The sequence below is a fragment of the Giraffa tippelskirchi genome, chromosome 4 (genome assembly GCF_054371585.1).
Source record: "Giraffa tippelskirchi isolate mGirTip1 chromosome 4, T2T-mGirTip1v1.2.pri, whole genome shotgun sequence".
In the NCBI taxonomy this organism is placed as follows: domain Eukaryota; kingdom Metazoa; phylum Chordata; class Mammalia; order Artiodactyla; family Giraffidae; genus Giraffa; species Giraffa tippelskirchi.
In genome coordinates this window covers 192,094,666-192,120,193 of record NC_137278.1, presented here as the reverse complement: position 1 = coordinate 192,120,193, position 25,528 = coordinate 192,094,666, and the positions used below count along the sequence as shown (strand labels likewise).

General features: G+C 36.8%; 1 protein-coding gene across 18 annotated transcripts in view; it reads right to left on the bottom strand.

Moving 5' to 3' along the window:
- Window positions 1-25,528, bottom strand: part of LRP6 (LDL receptor related protein 6) — a 184,772-nt gene that overhangs the window by 83,052 nt on the left and 76,192 nt on the right. For 16 of the 18 annotated variants that reach the window (XR_014081982.1, XM_081589307.1, XM_081589312.1 and 13 more), the window contains 3 exons: window positions 20,516-20,713; window positions 2,312-2,508; window positions 484-615 (listed from right to left, as the gene is read on the bottom strand). Coding sequence is in view for 17 of the 18 variants with exons in the window: in XM_081589307.1 (XP_081445433.1) it covers window positions 484-615; window positions 2,312-2,508; window positions 20,516-20,713 (527 nt within the window). In the remaining variant the exon portion in view is untranslated. The remainder of the gene's footprint in view (window positions 1-483; window positions 616-2,311; window positions 2,509-20,515; window positions 20,714-25,528) is intronic. The other 2 variants (XM_081589314.1, XM_081589320.1) reach the window with 1 other exon arrangement.

The window sequence follows — 25,528 nt, the reverse complement described above, 5'->3', positions numbered from 1 at the left end:
AGGCAATTAAAAATATCATTCAGTCATTTTTCAGAAAACGTATCTATCCCATGATAGTCTTTACAATTAAAAGTTTAATAAACATCTTTTCCTTGCAGAGGTTCTTTATTTACAAATGCTACCTGTTAAAAATATATTCTTTATGAGAATATTCATTTCCACAAGAACTGTGGAAATATCAACTGTGATATTCATGACTTCGAGATCTGACAGAGAAGAGAAATGGCACCTATTTTTTTCCCAAAAAATTGCATGTTAAAAATTCAGCTAAAATACTAAAATAATTTATAAAACAATATTCAAGAGATGCCATAAAACACAAAACACTCCTATTATATAAGCAACTGTGAAGACTGAGGGATTAAGTGACTAGTCTCCCAAAGCACTGTTAACTTACAGAGCTTATTATAGAGAAATAAAATAAATCATATAGAATCCCAGTTGCTATCTAAAATTCTTCCTTCTTGGTAACCAACTCCTTACCATCTTTGCAGGTTTTTCCATTCTCCAGGAGTGTGACTCCAGTTGGGCAAGCGCACTGATAAAAAGGCTTGACTGGAGACATCAAACACAAGTGGGAACAACCACCATTATCAATTCCACATGGATTTGTAGCTGTCAAACATAAATCATACTGATTAATATCAATGATTATGGATGACCTCTCCCACTCTAGGTACACAAAAGTTAATGACCATAACATGAGCACCTCTGATAAACCAAATTATTACCAAATGTCATCTGGGTGCTTGACGACCAGACCATCTGCAAGGAAGGGAATTAAACAGTGAAAAATCTACTTAGCATTCTGTATCCAAAGAGGAATACACAAGAAGTAAAGCAGGCTGTCCCTGCCCCAAAAGAGCTTGCAATCTACCCAGTAAGCCAAAATTCATGAACAGTAATAATGGAAAATAGTACAGAACAACGAAATTGAGATCTTGCACATTCAGACTGTAAATAAGTATAGAGTCAAACGCAAAGTAAATCACTAAAGGATTGAAGAACTGAAGAAAAGCTTCATGGTAGATACAGGACATGGGAGAAGCTTGAAAGACAGGAAGGACAGATAGGAGGACATTCAAGTGTGGTAAAACCACATGAATGAACACTTGGAGGCTGTACACTGTGTCAGATAGTAAGGTGATCACAGTAACTGAAGATTAAGATTGGACTAACAACAATAAAAGCTGAATGAGCACAGAGAAGGGAATGTCTGTGGTGGAGGCAACGGAGAGTCAAGAAAAGCCACACTGTGGAAGGATCTACATGGAAAAGGTAAGCATAACAGATTTTAAAAGGGGAAACTGAGCACCAGAGATTAATTAGAAAATCTGAAGAAACAATAGTAAAGGACGGATTTAAACAATACTCAGAGAAAAATCAACATGGAACCAAAAAATATGAAAGATAAAAGGCAGTATCACAGATAAATGCAAATTCTCAAACAAGTAAAACATAAAGGATCAACAGTGCCATTAAAAAGCCAACAATGAGAATAAAACATTTATAGAAGTGACTAAACATTCTCTTTTTTTACAAAAGAGTAACACAAACATTTTACAACATTTTTATGAACTCATGATCACTGGATTCCAATATGACACATTCAATATTTGACTATCTCCCCTTAAATGGAAGGAGCTAATACAAAGTAATGCATAATCCAAAAGCCCTGCATTTTTGGCTGTGGAATACAATCTGAAATACACTCAGACACATGTCAGGCATTTATTTACACACAAGTGCCAAGCACTTAACATTCTCTTGCAAGAAATTGTTGTCAGCAGTCACAGTCCAAATTATTATAAAGGGTGACCAGAAACAGAAGAACAAGGAGGGGGAGATATACACAGAAAAGGGATAAGCAAGTACTTTATTGAAGCAACCTGAGGTACTTAAATGAACCAGTTACATTAATAATTACATTAATTAATAATTAAGAGGTTTCCATTCAAGGAAAGTCTGTTTCTAAACATACAATGAACGAAATCACTCATTAGTGAGAAATAATATGAATATGAAATGTATTTGCACAGAATCTTAATATATGAGCTATCTCAATTTTTTTTTTCTCTCTTCTTTGCCTTCATAACCCCAGACTAAAACAAAGGGCTGAGGTGGTCTGCAGCGATAGATAGTAAGCTACAAATGGTTTAGACTATTGTCTACCTTGAATTTTGACATTTTCCCGATTTTATTCCTTCCCACTCTGAATACATCCTCTCTCCTCTTAGCACCTCACTAAAGCCAGACATCAGAGTGCTACAAAGCTATTCCAACTTGCAATTTAAAAATCAAGATCACTTACCATTTGGCTGCCTCTGTTGGCTGAAGACATGTATATCCATGGGAGAGAAGATGTTAGAATGGATTTCACGCAGACCCTCGCCAGTGTACTTGTTGCAAGCCAAAATGGAATGTGTATTCCAGTCAGTCCAGTACAATGTGTCCTCAAATAATGTCAAGGCAAAAGGATGTGGAAGGGAACCTTTAACCACCGCCTGCCTAGTAACCCAAAGAGAAAAGCGCAAACATTTCCAAATTTTCTTTTTTAATCAAAACTTTATCGCTCCCACTGAAATGGTCTTGTAGTCCACATTAACACATACAAATCCTGGATAACACGTACCTTAAGGTCAAATATACCTACGAAAAACAGTCACAGAGTAAATTCAAATTTATCTGAATTCATGGTGCCCAAATCCCCCAACCAAGAATGGTTTCTCACTTGGCATCAGGCACCAGGTACACCCCAAGCTAGCAGACAAAGTGAACGCTAATGTACTGGCACTGCTATCAACTCCCATCTCCCATCCTTCCACATAATTCATGTCGTCAGAAGGAGAAGGCCGGCAAAATGAAAAATTCCAGGGTTTAGAGTTGTCACTGGGAAGTAGTTTTAATTAGCAGTAAGCTTCTCCCTTCTTTACATGGAAGAACAAAGAATCTGAGCCTGTTTCTTTGGTCACTTTTTACGGCTTTCATAAGTGAAAAGCAAAAACATGTACATGAGGCTAGAAAGTCATTCTGGGAGAGCTCTCTCTGCAAACCCCAGATTAGCTTCAGCAAATGATCATTTTAGCTGGCTTTCTGCTGTATGGCTACTTCATCTCCACAAACCAGGGGGCAAAGAGGAAGCCCAACCACTGGCAGAATGTGTTCAAGAGACAAAGCAGATCCCCAAATTCACAAGCAATCCTAACTATATGGAAGGAGAGGTAGAGAGCCTGATTAGTACTCAAGACACAGCATTTTGCAGTCTCATGGAGAGTTATGTGATTAGTAAATAAGAAAATTCTTGAATAATGAATAAATTACATTTAAGCCACAGTAGTAAATCAAGAAAATAAATGCTTTGATATTTTCGTAATACCAAATCTTAGTATTTTCATAAACCACTTAGCGAGGAGAAAAAGAGGAAAATGTAAGCAATTAAAGAGAAATAAAGGATAACCCACTCAAAGACAATCCAACTTTCAGGTCTGTAAGATTGTCTGATGATTTCTAATACCTAACAGACCACCTACACTAAATTAAAGAGCAGTAAGATCATTTTCATCTAAGCAGAATTAGCATGTGCTATTGTACATGGAATGGTTCTAGCCTAAGGTGTTTAAAATTTGAGCCAGATTTTTAAATAACTGAATTCAAGATTAGAATGACTAGTTTCACAAACTTTCTATATTAAAACCTCACAACTATGCCACCCATCACCACAATTTTCTCCTCTCATTTTTCTTAATTCTCACTTCCCTAGCATATTACTTTCTCTCTCATTTCCCAATAACAACTGTCACAATGGCTACTTCTGAAGTGGTTTCTTTTACTTTTTAAATGAACAGTTTTATAACATTTACTAAAATGATTGTTACTATATGAGTGATATCATAGTTCAAGTTCAAATTTAAATAGGCCTGCATATTTTACACTGAAGTATCCCAAAATTCACTATGGTAAAACATAAACAGAGAGAGTTCTGAGAAGCTGCCAAGAAAGTAAAGCAACATGATTGAGAAACATAAGTAATACTAAAGATGAAATTACTTAGGTTTTCATTAGACATCTTAAAGTATCAGAAATTACATAATTAGTTCTTTGAAAGACTTTGGGGAGAAAAAAAAGTCTAAGTCCTTTGTTTATTATTAAATAAAAAGTTAAAATTCACTCTAATGAACTTAACACAGAAGAATAAACAGATAGCAATAGCCAAAATCCCTCTCTAAAAGATACACGCATTTTAAAACCTGACTGAAAGCATTTATGTACTGATAAGAAATGAGCCTGGTGTGCTGCAGTCTGCTGGGTTGTAAAGAGTTGGACTTGAGCTGGCAACTGAACAAGAAATGAGACAAAACTGAGTTCAAAAGTCCCCCTGGACTTACAGTAACTTATTTCCACAAATTCTGTTTTCCTCACCTGTTATTAAAAGATGATAATCTAACCTGAGTTACTGTGAAGATTAAATCATAATATATATAAAAGCATTTAGGCATTATGCTTGGTACTTAATAAACATTTCATTAATGGCTCATCAACTTTGGCATGTCTGTTTTCAGTATTTCTGATACAGGGATAATATTTTACAATTTTAGTAAACATTTCATGTGCTAGTTTTTAAGTCAATAAAAAGCTTACTAGAATCAAGTAAATACTAGACTTTGGATTATTTATATTCCCAGGATCTCACACATTACATTATGTATGAATTAGTTAGATTTATTGCATACTCAGTGTTCAGTTCAGTTGCTCAGTCATGTCCGACTCTTTGCGACCCCATGAACCACAGCACGCCAGGCCTCCCTGTCCATCACCACCTCCCGGAGTCCACCCAAATCCATGTCCATTGAGTCAGTGATGCCATCTAACCATCTCATCTTCTGTCGTCCCCTTCTTCTCCTGCCCTCAATCTTTCCCAGCATCAGGGTCTTTTCCAATGAGTCAGCTCTTTGTATCAGGTGACCAAAGTATTGGAGTTTTAGCTTCAGCATCAGTCCTTCCAATGAATACCCTGGACTGATTTCCTTTAGGATGGACTGGTTGGATCTCCTTGCAGTCCAAGGGACTCGCAAGAGTCTTCTCAAACACCGCAGTTCAAAAGCATCAATTCTTCTGCGCTCAGCTTTCTTTATGGTCCAACTCTCACATCCATACATGACTGCTGGAAAAACCATAGCCTTGACTAGACAGACCTTTGTTGGCAAACTAATGTCTCTGCTTTTTAATATGCTGTCTAGGTTGGTCATAACTTTCCTTCCAAAGAGTAAGCATCTTTTAATTTCATGGCTGCAATCACCATCTGCAGTGATTCTGGAGCCCAGAAAAATAAAAGTCAGCTACTGTTTCCACTGTTTCCCCAACTATTTGCCATGAAGTGTGAATGCCTGGTAAAATGAAACATTTTAAATGAAATTAACAAAAAGCACAGCTAAGATGGCTATCACGCATTGTCATATTCTTTGCTAATATGTCTAGCCAATGGTGACCTGTTCCTGAAAGTACAGATTAGTGTACACTGTCTTCACCTGTCTTCCCTCTGGTTGGGATTACTCCCCTGGAAACTCAAGTGAAAAGAAGGAGTTGATCATGGATACTGAGAACAAACGTGGCAGGCAAGATTGAAGCCCAGTTCTTCAGTAGTATGCCTCAACCGTAACAGGAATTAAAAAGTGGATCACTACAATGGGTACCAAAAGAAAGAAACCAAGACCCTAGGTGATGTCATGCTTTAGTGCTGGCAACCTCTAAGCATCATCTCCTCTACCTGTCCATCATTTTCTTAAGAATTCATTCCTGCCAGTATCCCAAGCACAGGTGTGCACTTGCTATCTATTTCAGACTCCACGCCTGACAGGTGCCTGTTTCAATTCTGCACCAACCACATGTGCACTTGTATTCATTTTCTGTTTCTGCACCTCCTCCCAGAAAGTTGTCCCCTGCCCCTGACTCAGAACTCCCCATCTGTGTAGGAAACAAATCTACTTAATCACACCAAAGCACTACTATGATAAATTCTGACATCTGAACCTAACTTTAGAAGAGAGTTTCTCCACATCACAGTGAGGTTTTCATAACAACTAAAAAGATGATAGCAGTGGTAGCAGTATAGTTGTTTGAAAAAAACCTCTACAAGTCTTTCACAGGAAAACAGAACAACTAGGAAGGAAAACCAAAACCTCATGGACAACACTTACAACGAAGACATGTAAGAAGGTATTACCACAAAACCCTACACACAGAAAGGAAAACTACCAACAGCTGTAAGATTTGATTAGCATCAGCACTTCTGCAGGAGGAATCAGAAGGAAAAAAATAGGGCATTTGGCAGATCCAGGCCCAGGAGAACACACAAACAGATAGCAATGGAAAGCTTCACAAACCAATCTGAGAATAGCAGCTGACAAGGAATGGTTCTGGCCACTTGGAGAGTGAGTGAATACAAAGACTGGGTGGATGGTACGGAAGGGACTGGCATACTAACAAGGAACTCTCTCACTGACCCAACAGAGCTCCCTTCCAGATAAAGGCCCGATCTGACCATACACTACTGGGAATATAATGAAAGTGAGGATGACAGTGCAAGAGAAATAATGGAAAATAAGGTGCAGAAAAAAGTGGCAGAAGGAAACACAGCCAGGAGTTCTCACAAAGCAAGCTGTCAAGTTTTCAAAGACACACACTCAAGACTTCTGTGAAGTGAATGAAGTTATGATAAATTCTGCCTTCTTCAACAAGTTCCCGAAAAACAATCTCATATGAAAATATAAAAATATATTAAGATCAAGTCTCATTTTAAAAGTTCATATTAAAGGGACTTCCCTGCAGGTCCAGTGGTTAAGACTCTGTACATCCAATGGAGGGGGCATGGGTTCAATCCCTTGTCAGAGGACTGATATCCCGCAGGCCACAGACGTGGCCAAAGAAATAAAATAAAAAGTTAATATTAAAAACAAGAAAGAATAAAGAAAATAACATCCCTAAAGACGATACAAATATGCCAGAAACTGGCTCTAGAACAAATAGTTTACAACCTATTGCAAAATACTTTAAATGCTTTAAAGTAGTATACTAGTGATAAAAGAGCAACAAAAATTAAAATTTAAAAGCTCAAACTGAGATGAAAGAACTAATGAAAGAATCAGAAGTCACTTAAATGAATTATCAACTAGAAATAACACAAGAGTGAATAAACGGAACAGATAAGGAAACAGAAACAGGTGGTGAAAAGAAAGAATTTTTTCTTTTTTCACGATTTTTTTCTGTTTTATTAAGAAATAATTAACATACTGGGTTGACCAAAAAGTTCATTTGGATTTTTCTGCAAGATGTTACAGAAAACATCTTACATATTATTACACATACTATGTGTGTGTGCATATATGCATATAAAAGGCAAAGGTTGTTAAACTGGGTAAAACTAAACAAGATTCAACTGCATGCTATCTACAAGAGACACACATACCCAAAGACCCAAATTTACTAAAAGCCAACAGTAACCATAAGTGAGATGAAGTGGTCTATCAGAGAAAACATACTTTCACACAAAAAAATATTATTAGAGCTAAAGCAGCACATTTTATAATGACAGTCAAATCATCAAGAAGACACAGCGATTATAAACATATACAAGTAAAAACAGCCCCAAACAAATGAAGCAAAACCTGACAGAACTGAAGGAAAAAATAAGACCACAGTAACAGTCTGAGATCTCAAAATCCTATTTTCATTAAAAGGTAGGACAACTCAACAGAAAATCATCAAGGATACAGAACTTTGAACATTAGGTCAAGTATCAATTAATTTTAAAAGACTGAAATCATACAAAGTGTATTCTCTAAGATCCTGTTCAATGGCAAAAAAAAAAAAAAAAAAAAAAAATTCACTGCTTTCCCCCAAAGATCAGGAACAAAGCAAGAATGTCTTCTATTCAGCAGAGGGTCTAGTGAGTATTATGAAATAAGCCTAAAAGGCAACCAGATGGGAAAGGAAGAAATAAAACTGTCATTATTCACAGATGACATGATTCTGTATGCAGAGAACACTAAAGAATTTAAAAGAAAAAAAGCCTCAGATGCACTTAATTCAACAAGGTTGCAGCATACAAGATCAATATACAGAAATAAATTTCTACAGACTAGCAGTGAAAAATACAAAAAGTGATATAGCCAACTAATATTTAGCAAGGGAACCAAGAACAGCCAATGGAAAAAAGCAGTTTCTTTAATGAATGGTGCTGAGAAAAATGGGAAAACTGAAATCTATTAAATAATTTGTTCATAACACCATAAAAATAACCAAATATTTGGAAATGAATTAATAAAAGTGTAAGACATTATACATAAAGTGGATCACAGATCTAAATGTTAGGAATAATTAAAACAATAAAACTCTTAGAAAAGCATCAATCCTTGTGACTTTGGTTTAAGCAAAGATTTCTTAGTACTTCAAAAACACTTTTAACAACAACCAAAAAAAGCTAATAGATTGAACTTTTATTTCTAAATAATATATCCAACGAAGAACTCATATCTAGAACACGTAAAATTCTTACAGCTGAGTAATAACCCAATTTAACAGTGGACAATTGACTTGAATAGTGTCTTAAATATTTAACTGAGCCTCATGTGAAGGAAGACAGAACTAAATTGTATTCAAGAAGATTATAGGCAAAACAGATTGAAGTAAAGTTAATAATGTATCTTCTGGAGTAGAGGCAAAAGAGAAGCATAAAGGAAGCTAAACCACACTGGCAAAATCTGGTATTACTTTTTCCAAAGTAATCATTTTCTCCTGATTAAATAAAGAATACATATACGTTCACTAGAAAAAAACTGGAAATAGAAATACAAAATGTATCTTTCCATTACTTTATTAGGTGCACGTGTACAATGCGTATGTGTATATACACAAATACAAGCGATTTCCAATGGTCAAGGCATGGAAAACTGGTTTCTGTTATAAAGAGCTAAGGCACAACATGAAACCAACTAACACGGAGCAGGAAACCAACTAAACAGTGGAATTTAGAATTAATAATTTGGTAAAAATTCATTAGCTCTAAATCACAACCCCTAACAGGACGAAACAAAACAGCTGAGCCAAACCAAGAAACAACTGAGGCACCTGCACCAAACCATGAATAAAGAGCATTTACCACCCACCATTACTGAGCTTCTTCACAGGATTATATGCAGGGGCCCCAAGGACCTTGTTGCATCTTAATAATGATTAATATACCCTGAGGAAAAAATGGTTAATTTATGTATTCTGAAAGACTCCAAGGCATCCTGTCATCTTATTTAAACATCTGATTGTAACTTTTTTTTTTTTTTTACAAACAGTGAATTTCTGTAAATGCCCAGCATTTAGTGCATCATAATGACCTGTCTTCATTTCATAATGTAAAGATTTTCATATTATTAAATATTGGTTTCATATTAATTTTAAAGGCTATATAACACTGCACTGAATGTGCAATAATTAAAAAACCCATATTGCAAACATTATATATTAAATAAAGCATCTTTAAGCATAAACATATATTTTAAAAATTATATAATCATCAGTTGGCAAAAATTTTTTGACCACGGTCTAGCAGGAACCTAATTCTGTATTTCTCCTGAGAGCATGGTTCATTACTCACTATATTTCAGTGTTCTGCTAACACCAAGAACTCTGCTGATATCATGATCCTGCTTATTCTCTGGCACCACTGAACTCATTCACAGCCAGCTTTAACTACACCTCTGATCTTTGCCTAACATGTTCAATCATGTCAAGTTTGGTTGCCATAAGGTGTGTGTCCTTTAGTGTCTGGTATTTTCAGTATTTCCCAGAGGTGCTAACAATCCAAATGAGGCCCATCTTCCACCCTATCCCACCTCCCTCTCACCAGCCTCTCCTTCAGCCCTCCATCTCTAGAGCTATGGTTATTACTGTTTATGTGGGTAAATCTCTTCAACTTGCTTCTGTGGGAAGCAGGTTCTTCACAAGCTCAGTAGATGACCAACCATGCTGATCTACCTGGGTCTGAGGGTGTTCCTGGAAACCAGGCAAATGGGGATGGCTGATCAGGAACAGCTCAGACTGGGACATCCTTCAGTCTTGAAGAAATTCTTCAACATACCTGGTATGTGGTTGTTATCTCTGCCTAAGTCTCTAGCACTGATGTAAAATATCACTCTGTTTACAGTCCAAGGCTTTAACAACCATTATTGGCCACCTCATGCAAAGAGTTGACTCACTGGAAAAGACCCTAATGCTGGGTAGGATTGGGGGCAGGAGGAGAAGGGGACGACAGAGGATGAGATGGTTGGATGGCATCACTGACTCGATGGACATGGGTTTGGGTAGACTCCAGGAGTTGGTGATGGACCTGACGTGCTGCAATTCATGGGGTCGCAAAGAGTCGGACACGACTGAGCGACTGAACTGAACTGAACTCGATAATGGCTATAAATCTAAGTCTCTCTCTGAGACTACTCTGCTGAGCTGCAGGCTCATATATCCAAAGCTCCCCAGACTTCATCACCACAGTCTTCCATAAGCAACTTGAATGCAAATGCAAACATGCCCAAATTTGAATTCAATCTCATTCTCTTTCTACATCAAAAAAAAAAAGGGAAGGAAAAAGAATCTATCTTCCTTTCCTGAATATTCTATCTCACTGAATGGCATTTCCATTGAATAAGCCATTTCAAAGCAGAAACCTAGGAGCCATCATAAACACCATCAGGGAGCCACAAGCGGTTTGACAGGACTGGGGCATAGTAGACAAGGGTGGAAGTGGTAAGAATATTGTCTAAAACAAGGTAAACAAATGAGATCATGTAAATTATAGTGAAGAGATTGTACTTTTCTGGAGAATGATGATGACTAACTGGAAGACTTAAGGAAATGAAATCATTAGTCTTAATTCTCTACACAACTCCCAAAGGTATTTCTAAAAGACAAATTCATCCATGTCAATCTGCAACTTGAAAATCTCCAACGACTCTCAACACCTACAGGCTAAAATTCAACTGCCTCATTTCATTTTATTTTTTTAATTAGTTTATTTTCTATTTTTTAACTTTACAATATTGTATTTGTTTTGCCATACATTGACATGAATCCACCATGGGTGTACATGTTTTCCCCTTCCAGAACCCCCCTTCCACCTCCCTCCCCATCCCATCCCTCTGAGTCATCCCGGTGCACCAGCCCCGAGCGCCCTGTATCATGCATTGAAATTGAACTGGCGATTGGTTTCACATATGATAATTTACATGCTTCCATGCCATTCTCCCATATCATCTCGCCCTCGCCCTCTCCCATAGAGTCCATAATACTGTTCTATTTATCTGTGTCTCTTTTGATGTCTCGCATACAGGGTTATCTTTACCGATTGACTAAATACCATATATATGTGTTAGTATACTGTATTGGTGTTTTTCTTTCTGGCTTACTTCACTCTGTATAATAGGTTCCAGATTCATCCACCTCATTAGAACTGATTCGAATGTATTCTTTTTAACGGTTGAGTAATATTCCATTGTGTATATGTACCATGGCTTCCTTATCCATTCATCTGCTGATGGGCATCTAGACTGCTTTCATGTCCTGGCTATTATAAACAGTGCTGCGATCAACACTGGGGTACACATGTCTCTTTCAAGTCTGGTTTCCTCAGGGTGTATGCCCAGCAGTGGGATACAGAACCTTCTCCAGAATAGATCACATCCTGGGCCATAAATCTAGTCTTGGTAAATTCAAAAAAATGGAAATCATTCCAAGCATCTTTTCTGACCACAATGCAGTAAGATTAGATGTCAATTACAGGAGAAAAACAATTAAAATCTCCAACATATGGAGGCTGAACAACACACTGCTGAATGACCAACAAATCACAGAATAAATCAAAAAAGAAATCAAAATACGCACAGAAACGAACAAAAATGAAAACACAACAACTCAAAACCTATGGGGCACGATAAAAGCAGTGCTAAGCGGAAGATTCATAGCAATACAGGCTCACCTCAAGAAACAAGAAAAAAGACAAATAAATAACCTAACTCCACACCTAAAGCACCTAGAAAAGGAAGAAATGAAGAACCCCAGGGTTAGTAGAAGGAAAGAAATCTTAAAAATATGGGCAGAAATAAATGCAAAAGAAATAAAAGAGACCATAGCAAAAATCAACAAAGCCAAAAAGCTGGCTCTTTGAGAAGATAAATAAAATTGACAAGCCATTAGCCAGACTCATCAAGAAACAAAGGGAGAAGAATCAAATCAACAAAATTAGAAATGAAAACGGAGAGATCACAACAGACAACACCAAAATACAAAGGATCATAAGAGACTATTATCAGAAACTATATGCAAATAAAATGGACAACGTGGAAGAAATGGATAAATTCTTAGAAAAGTACGACTTCCCAAAACTGAACCAGGAAGAAATAGAAAATCTCAACAGACCCATCACAAGCGCAGAAATTGAAACTATAATCAGAAATCTTTCAGCAAACAAAAGCCCAGGACCAGACGGCTTCACAGCTGAATTCTACCAAATATTTAGAGAAGAGCTAACACTTATCCTACTCAAACTCTTCCAGAAAATTGCAGAGGAAGGTAAACTTCCAAGCTCATTCTATGAGGCCACCATCACCCTAATACCTAAACCTGACAAAGATGCTACAAAAAAAGAAAACTACAGGCCAATATCACTGATGAACATAGATGCAAAAATCCTTAACAAAATCCTAGCAAACAGAATCCAACAACATATTAAAAAGATCATACATCATGACCAAGTGGGCTTTATCCCAGGGATGCAAGGATTCTTCAATATCCGCAAATCAACCAATGTAATACATCACATAAACAAACTGAAAAATAAAAACCGTATGATTATTTCAATAGATGCAGAGAAAGCCTTTGACAAAATTCAACATCCATTTATGATAAAAACCATCCAAAAAGTAGGAACAGAAGGAACATACCTCAACATAATAAAAGCTATATATGACAAACCCATGGCAAACATTATCCTAAATGGGGAAAAACTGAAAGCATTTCACCTAAAATAAGGAACAAGACAAGGGTGCCCACTCTCGCCACTACTATTCAACATAGTTTTGGATGTTTTGGCCACAGCAATAAGAGCAGAAAAAGAAATAAAAGGAATCCAGATTGGAAAAGAAGAAGTAAAACTCTCACTGTTTGCAGATGACATGATCCTCTACATAGAAAACCCTAAAGACTCCACCAGAAAATTACTAGAGCTAATCAACGAATATAGTAAAGTTGCAGGATATAAAATTAACACACAGAAATCCCTTGCATTCCTATACACCAACAATGAGAAAACAGAAAGAGAAATTAAGGAAACAATTTCATTCACTATCGCAATGAAAAGAATAAAATACTTATGAATATATCTACCTAAAGAAACAAAAGACCTATATATAGAAAACTATAAAACACTGGTGAAAGAAATCAAAAAGGACACAAATAGATGGAGAAATATACCGTGTTCATGGATCAGAAGAATCAATATAGTGAAAATGAGTATACTACCCAAAGCAATCTACAGATTCAATGCAATCCCTATCAAGCTACCAATGGTATTCTTCAGAGAACTAGAACAAATAATTTCACAATTTGTATGGAAATACAAAAAACCTCGAATAGCCAAAGCGATCTTGAGAAAGAAGAATGGAACTGGAGGAATCAACCTGCCTGACCTCAGGCTCTACTACAAAGCCACAGTCATCAAGACAGTATGGTACTGGTACAAGGACAGAAGTACAGACCAATGGAACAAAATAGAAAGCCCAGAGATAAACCCACGCACCTATGGACACCTTATCTTTGACAAAGGAGGCAAGAATACACAACGGAGAAAAGACAATCTCTTTAACAAGTGGTGCTGGGAAAACTGGTCAACCACTTGTAAAAGAATGAAACTAGAACACTTTCTAACACCATACACAAAAATAAACTCAAAATGGATTAAAGATCTAAACATAAGACCAGAAACTATAAAACTCCTAGAGGAAAACATAGGCAAAACACTCTCCGACATAAATCACAGCAGGATCCTCTATGACCCACCTCCCAGAATATTGGAAATAAAAGCAAAAATAAACAAATGGGACCTAATTAAAATTAAAAGCTTTTGCACAACAAAGGAAATTATAAGCAAGGTGAAAAGACAGCCCTCGGAATGGGAGAAAATAATAGCAAATGAAGCAACAGACAATTAATCTCAAAAATATACAAGCAACTCCTGCAGCTCAATTCCAGAAAAATAAACGACCCAATCAAAAAGTGGGCCAAAGAACTAAACAGACACTTCTCCAAAGAAGACATAGAGATGGCTAACAAACATATGAAAAGATGCTCAACATCACTCATTATTAGAGAAATGCAAATCAAAACCACAATGAGGTACCATTTCACGCCCGTCAGAATGGCTGCTATCCAAAAGACTACAAGCAATAAATGCTGAAGAGGGTGTGGAGAAAAGGGAACCCTCTTATACTGTTGGTGAGAATGCAAACTGGTACAGCCACTATGGAGAACAGTTTGAAGATTCCTCAAAAAACTGGAAATAGAACTGCCATATGACCCAGCAATCCCACTGCTGGGCATACACCCTGAGGAAACCAGACTTGAAAGAGACACGTGTACTCCAATGTTCATCGCAGCACTGTTTATAATAGCCAGAACATGGAAGCAGCCTAGATGCCCATCAGCAGATGAATGGATAAGGAAGCCATGGTACATATACACAATGGAATATTACTCAGCCATTAAAAAGACTACATTCAAATCAGTTCTAATGAGGTGGATGAATCTGGAACCTATTATACAGAGTGAAGTAAGCCAGAAAGAAAAACACCAATACAGTATACTAACACATATATATGGTATTTAGTCAATCGGTAAAGATAACCCTGTATGTGACATATCAAAAGAGACACAGATAAATAGAACAGTATTATGGACTCTATGGGAGAGGGCGAGGGCGGGATGATATGGGAGAATGGCATGGAAGCATGTAAATTATCATATGTGAAACGAATCGCCAGTTCAGGTTCAATGCATGATACAGGGCGCTCAGGGCTGGTGCACCAGGATGACCCGGAGGGATGGGATGGGGAGGAAGGTGGAAGGGGGGTTCTGGAAGGGGAAAACATGTACACCCATGGTGGATTCATGTCAATGTATGGCAAAACAAATACAATATTGTAAAGTTAAAAAATAGAAAATAAACCAATTAAGACACAGCAAAAAAAAAAAAAATCTATAGGGAAAAATAAATAAATAAATAAAAACTAAGATCATGGCATCCGGTTCCATCACTGCATGGCAAATAGATGGGGAAACAATGGAAACAGTGAGACTTTCTCTTTTTGGGCTCCAAAATCACTGCAGATGGTGACTGCAGCCATGAAATCAAAAGATGCTTGCTTCTTGAAAGAAAAGTTATGACCAACCTAGACAGTATATTAAAAAGCAGAGACTTCCTTTGCCAACAAAGGTTCATCTAATCAAGGCTATGGTTTGTCCAGTAGTCATGTATGGATGTGAGAGTTGGACTATAAAGAAACCTGAGCACCAAAGAATTGATGCTTTTGAACTGTGGTGTTGGAGAAGACTCTTGAGAGTCCCTTGGACTACAAGGATATCCAACTAGTCAATCCTAAAGAAAATCAATCCTGAATGTTCATTAGAAGGGCTGATGCTGAAGCTGAAGCTCCAATACTTTGGCCATGCTATGCAAAGAAACGACTCATTGGAAAAGACCCTGATGCTGGGCAAGATTGAAGGCAGGAGGAAAAGGGAACAACACAGGACGAAATGGTTGGATTGCATCATCAACTCAATGGACACGAATTTGAGTAGGCTCCGAAAGTGCGTGATGGACAGGGAAGCCTGGTGTGCTGCAGTCCACGGGGTCGCAAAGAGTCGGACACAACTGAGCGACTGAACTGAACTGACTGAACTGAGCACCTTTCACTTGATCTGTTCTATAATCATATTTTTCTGGGAAGTTTTCTATGTAAGGACATTATTCTGTTTTTCATTTTTTTCCCCAGCTTTACCTGGTATAATCAACAAACAAATCTGAATGATAAACTGTACACAGTGATGGTATGATACACATATGCAAGAATACTCATCCAGCTATTGATCGTATCTGACACACTGATGGGGGTTTCTTTTTCAGGGTTTTTTTAATGGGAACATCTATTTCCTCCGACTCCTTGACAGCCAGTTTTCTTTTGTTTCTATGAGTTTGTGACCTTTTTTCTTTTTAAGATTCCACATATATGTGACACCACGCAATATTTGTCTCCCTTTATCTGGCTCATTTCACTAAGCATTATGGCCTCAGAGTCCATGCATGTATCACAAACAGCAGGATGTCCTTCCTTCTCACGGCTGAACAATATTCTACTAAAAGCGTATATACCACATCTTCTTTCTCCATTCATCCACTGACAGACATTTTGATTGCTTCATGTATTGGATACTGTGAATAATGCCACTATGAACATGGAAGTGCAGATATAGCCTCAAGATTGTTTTCATTTCCTCTGGATAAGAATTCCAGAAGTGGGATTACTGGATCATATGGAAGTAATATTTTTAATTTTTTGAGGCGGCACCATACAGTTTGCTTGAGGTTTCAAACATATGTTCACAAAATCATAACCAACACCAATGTCAAGGAGCTTATCCCTTGTTTCTTCTCTAAAAACATGTATGGTTCAGGTCTTATACTGAAGTCTTTAATTCATTTTTAGTTGATTTTGTGTGTGGTGTAAGACAGGGATCTAGTTTCATCCTTTCAGCTGTGGCTATCCAGTTTTCTCACACTATTTGCTGAAGACACTACAGTAACTGTAATGAAGACATTAGTTTCCCCAATGAATATCCTTGGCTCCTCTGTCATAAACTGATCGACCAAATATGCATGGGTTTGTTTCTAGGCTCTCTATTCCATTTCACTGATCTATGTGTCTGTCTTTATGCCAATACCATACCACTTTGAGTAATACAGTTTGAAAATATAGTTTGAAGTTAGAAAGTGTGATGCCTCCAGCTTGATTCTTTCTCAAGATTCCTTTGACTATTTGTGGTTTTTTGCAATTCCACACAAATTTTAGAATTGTTTTTTCTACTTCTGTGAAATGTACACTGGAACTGTGATATGGACTGCACTACATTTGTAGATGGATTTCCACAGTATGGACGTTTTAACAAATTAATTTTTCTAATCTGTGAGCATGAAATATCTTTCAATTTACTCGAGTCTTCTTCAATATCTTTCATCAGCATCATAGTTCTCAGTGTACAGGTCTTTTACTTCCTTGGTTAAACTTATTAGGGTTTTTTTTGTATGATACAGTAAATAAGATTGTTTTCTTAATTTCTCTGACAGTTTGTTATTAACAAACAGAAATATAGGTGATTTTTGTACATTGATTTTGTATCCAGCAACATAACTGAATCTGTTTATTAGTTCAAACAGTTTTGTGATGGAGTTTCCAGGATTTCCTATGTATAACATGAGACCATATGCAAATAGTTTTACTTCTTCTTTTTATTGAGATGCATTTTCTTTCTTTTCCTTGCCTAACTGCTCTGGTTTAGAACCTCTTGGCACCATGCTGATTAAAAATGGCAAGAGTAAACATCCTTATCTTGCTTTGACCTTACATGAAAAACTTTCGGTTTTCCACTTCTGAATATATTATTAGTTGTGGGTTTGTCATACATAGCTTTCACTGTTGAGGTATGTTCCCTCCATACCCACTTTGTTGAGAATTAATCATGAATGGATGTTTAATTTTATCAAATGCTTTTTCTGTACCTATTGAGATGATAACATGATTTTCATCCTTCATTTTGTTAATGTGCTAAATCACATTAATTTGCATATACTGAACAATCCTTGTATCCACCTGATCGTGGAGTATGATCCTTTTAATGTGCTGCTGATTCAGTTTGCAAGTACTGAGTTGAGAACTTCTGCAGCTATATTCATTAAGAATATTGGCCCGTAGTTTTTTTTCTTGGAGGTTTCTTGTTTGGTTTTGGTATCAAGGTAATGCTAGCCACATAAAATGAGTTTTTAAGAATTCCCTCCTCTATTTTTCAGAAGACTTTGAGAAAGATTGGTACTAATTCTTTTTCAAATGTTTGGTTGAAGTTGCCAGTGAAGCCTTCTGGTCCTCTCCTTTTGTTTTGGGAAGGTTTTTGATTATTGATTTAATCCCCTTTTAAATAATTGGTTTGTTCAAATTTTCTATTTATGATTCAGTCATGATCCCTTTCTTCTAAGCTGTTCAATTTGATGGCATATATTGTTGACAGTAGTCTCTTAAGATCCTTTGTATTTATAGTTGTAATGTCTCCTCCTTCTGATTTTATTTCAGTCTCCTCTCTTTCTTATAAAGTTGAGCTAAAGGTTTGTGTATTTTGTTTCTCTTCAAAAAACCAACTCTTGCTTTTTCACTGATCTTTCCTACTGTATTTTTAATCTCTATTTCATTTATTTCCACTCTGATTTGTTATTCCCTTCTTTCTGGCAACTGTGGGCTTAGTTTGTCCTTCTTTATCTAGCTCTTTGAGGTTTAAAGTTAGGTTGCTTATTTGAGACTTTTCTTGTTTCAAATGTAAGCATTTATCACTATGAACTTCTCTCTCAGAAACCCCATAAGTTTTGATATGTTGTATTTCTATTTTCATCTGTCTCCAGATATTTTTTATTTTCCTTTGACAGCTTCCTTCAACCACAGCTTGTTCAGGAGAATCTTGTTTAATCCCCCATGTAATTTTGAATTTTCCAATTTTCTTGTTTTTTTAATTAAGGTATAATTGACATACAACATTAGTTTCAGGTTTACAACATAATGATTTGATACTTGTATATAATGCATAATGATTGCAACAAATCCAGTTAACAACCATTTCATACCCTGCTAACTTGAAAAGATACATGCATCCCTATGCTCACTGCAACATAATTCGTAACAGGAATAGAAAAGGAAACAACCCATGTGTCACTGATAGTGGGATGGATAAAGAAGATATGTATATATATGTACAACGGAATATTACTCAGCCATACAAAAGAATGAAATATTGCTAGCTGTAACGACATGAATAAACTTTGAGGGCATCATGCTAAGTGAAATAAGACAGAGAAAGAGGAATACTGTGTGATCTCACTTATATGCTGAATCTAAACAACAAACAAATGAACTAAAAACCAAGCTCAAAGATACAGAGAACAGATTGGTGGTTGCCAATCTGGTGGTTGCCACAGGTATGGAGGCTAGTGAAATGGCTAACGGGAGTCAAAAAGATACAAACTTCCAAGTATAAAAAAAAAAATGTTAAGTCCTGAAAATGTAATCCACAGCATTGCAACTATACTTAATTATAGTGTCTTACATATTTCAAAGTTACTGAACAGTAAATCTTAAAGGTTCTCATCACAAGAAAAAAATAAAAATAGTGCAACTATATATGGCAACAGATGTTTTCACTCTGACAAATTCCTTCAACTATCTAAGGCTTTCTGTTTCTGCTGGGGTCTTAGAATGAGACCACTAGAAACCCAAATAATCTTCTAAACACAAGGAAAAAAGTGTCTTTAAAAATATGAACATAACAACCTTGTAAATCAACTACTCTTCAATTAAAAAAATAAATTAACTAAATTAAAAAATCTAAACATGATCATGTTCTGAGTAGGAATTCTATGTTTACGTATTATATCTTTATCCTCTGTGGATACCAGGATACCGCAAACATGCAGTAGGTTTTCTCCTGATCTAGACGTCAGCAAACCAGAGTCCACTGGCTCAAAAATTTTTTACTGGAACAAAACCATGCCCATTCCCTTAATGGGCATATATAGCTTCTTTCACACCGCAACAGCAGAGGTAAATAGTTGCAACAAAGATACAGCCCACAAAGCCTATAATGACTTGGCTCTTCACAGGAAAAATTGGCCAACCCTGTCCTGGTTTACAGGTTTATTAAATGAGCTTCCACAAACAGCACCTGGTAGGCTTTGTGGGCAATTCTGAAGGATGAACTCTTTGTCGTATTAGGAGTCCAGCACATTACAGAATGTTTAGTATCCCTGGCCCGCCAGGGAACTAAAATGCTAGCAGTACTACCAGTCTCTGTGTCAACCAAAATTCCCTGCACATTTCTAAACACTCTGGAACAGAGTGGAAATATGATCCCTGATTGAGAACCACTGAAGAACTAAATTAGCTCAGAGTAAAGGAGGAAAAAATACAGTCCATAAATTCTAAATGCCACCAAGATAGATGAAAAATGTCATTACCTTTTTAGAAAGCAAATTAAAAATCTATTCTTCTTCCCCTTTGACACTTTAGCAAAAAATATCTTAACTTCTTCTTGATAAAATTAGGCTTTATAATTTGATTACTCTATCATGGGGCTGACAAAGTTTAAAAATAAATTTATAAGGAAATCTTACCGATTTGTTCCATCCAGATTTGATCTGTGAATGAAATTAAGTTTTGCATCTGCCCAATAAAGCTTCCGTTCCTCATAATCCAAAGTCAGTCCATTTGGCCAGTAAATTTCAGTGTTTATTATGACGAAGCGATCTGAACCATCCATTCCAGCACGTTCTATCTTTGGTACTTCTCCCCAATCTGTCCAGTACATGAACCTAAAAAATCATATGAAAAATAAACCCACGACATAAGCAGGTTAACTACCAAGTATCTTACAATCATCACTACTGGATAAAGAAAGCTCTATCAGAAGCACTAAAACTGAAATTCCTAGAAATTGTTATTGAAATTTTAATCATCTATCTTTTTCCTACCATGATGGTAATAACTGATTCAAGTCCAGCATCATCCAGGACACGAAAACCACTGATCAAAGCTTTTAGGGGAAAGGACCCTTACACTGTCTCAATGTATCTCCCCATAAACTATCAATAATGTAAGAAAATATTCACTTGGTGGACCACACCTTTACTCACATCATCCATCATCAATTAAGGAACACACTGGCATTATGTATGTGATACGTTAGAAAAAAATGTACCATTTTTTATATTAAGTTCTCTTATATAGTATTTCTACCCAAAAAAGCATAAATTGAACAAAAGTATGAAGGAAACAGAGTACCAAATTAAAGAACATTCTAGAAAACAACTGCCTTTGAAACTATCAATGTCATAAAAGTCAAACAAAGGCAGATGAATTAATAAAGGTAGAAGGAGAACAAAGAGACATAGTAACTACTGCATACAGTGTATCAAACTGGTCTGATAGGTTGGGGAAACGGCTATAAAGATATTATTGGGAAACTTGGCAACATCTGATGGTATGTGAAATTCTATAACAGAAAGGTATTAATATTAATTTACTAAATATGATCATTTTAAAGTGGTTTGGGTAAACAAAATTTCGTTGTGAGAATGCAAGACTTCCCAGTTTCCAAACTTACATGCAAGATAACCTTACTAAATACTTTTTTAAAAAAGACTGCTTCAGGTGATTATTATGACACAGTATTACACAATATTAGAGCTTTATATACAGAACCACAATATATGACAACAGTAGCAGAACGGAGAAGGAAAAACAAAGATTAGTACTGGAGAAATGTTTCTGTATTTTACTGGAATTGAATTAGCATTAATCTGAAGTCCATTATCATTAAAAAGGATATCATAATCTCTTAACAAATACTCAGAAAATATCTAAAATATTATAGCAAAAAATTTAACCAAGAAATTAAAAGTATACCCTAGAAAATATCTGCTTAATGGAGGCAGTTAAGTTGAAGCAAAATAACAAAAAAGCAAGACATAAGGAAAACTTAAATTGAAAAAACTAGGGAAACCCACTAGACCATTCAGGTATGACCTAAATCAAATCTCTTACGATTATACAGTGGAAGTGAGAAACAGATTCAAGGGATTAGTTTTGGTAGACAGGGTATCTGATGAACTATGGACGGAGGTTCAAGACACTGTACAGGAGATAGTGATCAAGACCTTCCCAAGAAAAAGAATTGCAAAAAAGCAAAATGGCTGTCTGAGGTGGCTCTACAAATAGCTGTGAAAAGAAGGGAAGCGAAAAGCAAAGGAGAAAAAGGAAAGATATACCCATTTGAATGCAGCATTCCAAAGAATAGCAAGGAGAGATAAGAAAGCCTTCCTCAGTGATCAGTGCAAAGAAATAGAGGAAAACAATAGAATGGGAAAGACTAGAGATCTCTTCAAGAAAATCAGAGATACCAAGGGAACATTTCATGCAAAGATGGGCTCAATAAAGGACAAATGGTAGGGACCTAACAGAAGCAGAAGATATTAAGAAGAGGTGGCAAGATGTATTCTTACAGAATGTATTCATGCAGAAAAACTATGCAAAAAAGACCTTCGAGACCCAGATAATCACAATGGTGTGATCACTCACCTAGAGCCAGACATCCTGGAATGTGAAGTCAAGTGAGCCGAAGAAAGCATCACTTACAAACAAAGCTAGTGGAGGTGATGGAGCTCCAGTTGAGCTATTTCAAATCCTAAATGATGATGCTGTGAAAGTGCTGCACTCAATATGCCAGCAAATTTGGAAAACTCAGCAGTGGCCACAGGACTGGAAAAGGTCAGTTTTCATTCCAGTCCCAAAGAAAGGCAATGCCAAAGAATGCTCAAACTACTGCTCAATTGCATTCATCTCACACGCTAGTAAAGTAATCCTGAAAATTCTCCAAGCCAGGCTTCAACAGTACGTGAACTGTGAACTTCCAGATGTTCAAGCTGGATTTAGAAAAGGCAGAGGAACCAGAGATCAAATTGCTAACATCTGTTGAATTATCGAAAAAGCAAGAGAGTGCGAGAAAAACATCTATTTCTGCTTTATTGACTATGCCAAGGCCTTTGACTGTGCGGATCACAACAAACTGTGGAAAATTCTTCAAGAGATGGGACTACCAGACCACCTGACCTGCCTCTTGAGAAATCTGTATGCAGGTCAGGAAGCAACAGTTAGAACTGGACATGGCACAACAGACTGGTTCCAAATAGGAAAAGGAGTAGTCAAGGCTGTATATTGTCACCCTGCTTATTTAACTTATATGCAGAGTACATCATGAGAAATGCTGGGCTGGAAGAAACACAAGCTGGAATCAAGATTGCCGGGAGAAATATCAATAACCTCAGATATGCAGATGACACCACCCTTATGGCAGACATCAAAGAACAACTAAAGACCCTCTTGATGAAAGTAAAAGAGGAGAGTGAAAAAGTTGGCTTAAAGCTCAACATTCAGGAAACTAAAATCATGGCATCTGGTCCCATCACTTTATGGCAAATAGATGGGGAAACAGTGGAAACAGTGACAGACTTTATTTTGGGGGGATCCAAAATCACTGGAGATGGTGACTGCAGCCATGAACTTAAAAGATGCTTACTCCTTGGAAGGAAAGTTATGACCAACCTAGACAGCATATTAAAAAGCAGAGAAATTACTTCGCCAACAAAGGTTCGTCTAGTCAAGGCTATGGTTTTTCCAGTAGTCATGTATGGATGTGAGAGTTGGACGGTGAAGAAAGCTGAGCACCGAAGAAATGAGGCTTTTGAACTGTGGTGTTGGAGAAGACTCTTGAGAGTCCCTTGGACTGCAAGGAGATCCAACTAGTCCCTCCTAAAGGAGATCAGTCCTGAATACTCCATGGAAGGACTGATGTTGAAGCTGAAACTCCAATACTTTGCCCAGCTGATGGGAAGAACTGACTCATCTGAAAAGACCCTAATGCTGGGAAAGATGGAAGGCAGAAGGAGAAGGCAACGAGAGAGTATGAGAAGGCTGGATGGCATCACCAACTCAATGGACATGAGTATGAGTAAACTCTGGGAGTTGGTGATGGACAGGGAGGCCTGGTGTGCTGCAGTCCATGGGGTCACAAAGCATCAGACACAACTGAGCAACTGAACTGAAGGAAAACAAAATGACAGACATAACTACATTCAAGTAAATAATAACAATAAAATATAAATGGATTAAAGATTCCTTTCAAAAAAGAAATCGTAGAGTTGTAAAGCCAACAGGTATTTAGGAGGAAAAAACTGACAGGACTTGGCTTGAGGAGTGACAAAGAGCAGGAACTAAAGATGATTTCTAGGTCTATTGTCAAAAAAGGGATGCCTTAAAAGAGGTAACTGTTAATATACATTAAAATAAATACACAGCTATTAAAGGAAAAGATGTTCAGCCATATACCACCAAGCAGTATGATGTCATATTTGCGATATCACCATAATTGAGAACTGTTCTTTTGTTTTAACTCTTCAATTATAAATCATATGATTTATAACTGCAAGTCCTTTTAAGTGTGGGAAAGTTGGATTATAAAAGATAGTGTAGCGGTGATGTAAAGCAGAGATTCCAGAGCTAGGGTGCTCAGTCCTGCCACTCCCAGACACATCATTTTGAGCAAGTTACTTCACCTTTCTGTCCTTCATATTCCTTATAACACAAAGATTAAAAACAGATGCATGTCAAATGGTTTCTGCCAGAATTAAAGCAGTTAATATATGCAAAGCACTTAGAAGCTCTATCTATGCTCTAGCTATTGTTTTTTACATCATCAATCTCTTGTTCATGGTTTCACTTTTAGGACGAATGGCAAAGTTATTAACACAATCTTTATACTATCTGGCTCCTTAACCATCTCTTCAGCTTCAATTAACACCACTCTTCACTTCATATAGGCTTCCCAGGTGACGCAGTGGTAAAGAATACACCTGTCAATGCATGAGATGAAGGAGATGTGGGTTTGGTCCCTGGGTTGGAAAGATTCCCTGGAGTAGGAAATGGCAACTCCAGTGTTCTTGCCTGGAAAATTCTATTCACAGATGAGCATGGTGGGCTATGCAGTCCATGAGGTTGCAAAGAGTCAGACACAACTGAACACACACACACCCTTATTTATTATATGCCAGGTACCATACTCCCTGGCAGTATAGGGCTTTCCCTTTACCTATTATCTTTCTCTTTCAGAGTTCAGCTTAAATCATGTTTTCTCTAACTGGCCTTCTTTAAATCACAAATTAGTTCATACAGTCCCGTATAAGCTCTCAGAGTACCTTATATTCATAGCATTACACCTGTATTTGATCATTTGCTTACTGTTTATTATCTCTAACTTATACATTTATGTTTTCGGCAATTTCTGGATTAAGAAAAGATTTTTTTTAAGCAAATGAAAAAATTTTCCATTTGCTGATTTGTAAAGTATTCCTTTTGCAGAGGCATACAAGTACCTCTTTCTTAATAATGCTATTACATGAAAGAACTCTTGTCTACAACAGCCGGCAGAAAAGAAAACAACACATTCGAAGAATAAGCTGGCAGAGAAACTGACTAGAGATTTCCCATGATCACAGACTGAATCTGGTGGCAATATTTCTTCATGTACTTTGACATGCTGATTTCATGTCTCAGTAACACCTGTTCAAAGGTCA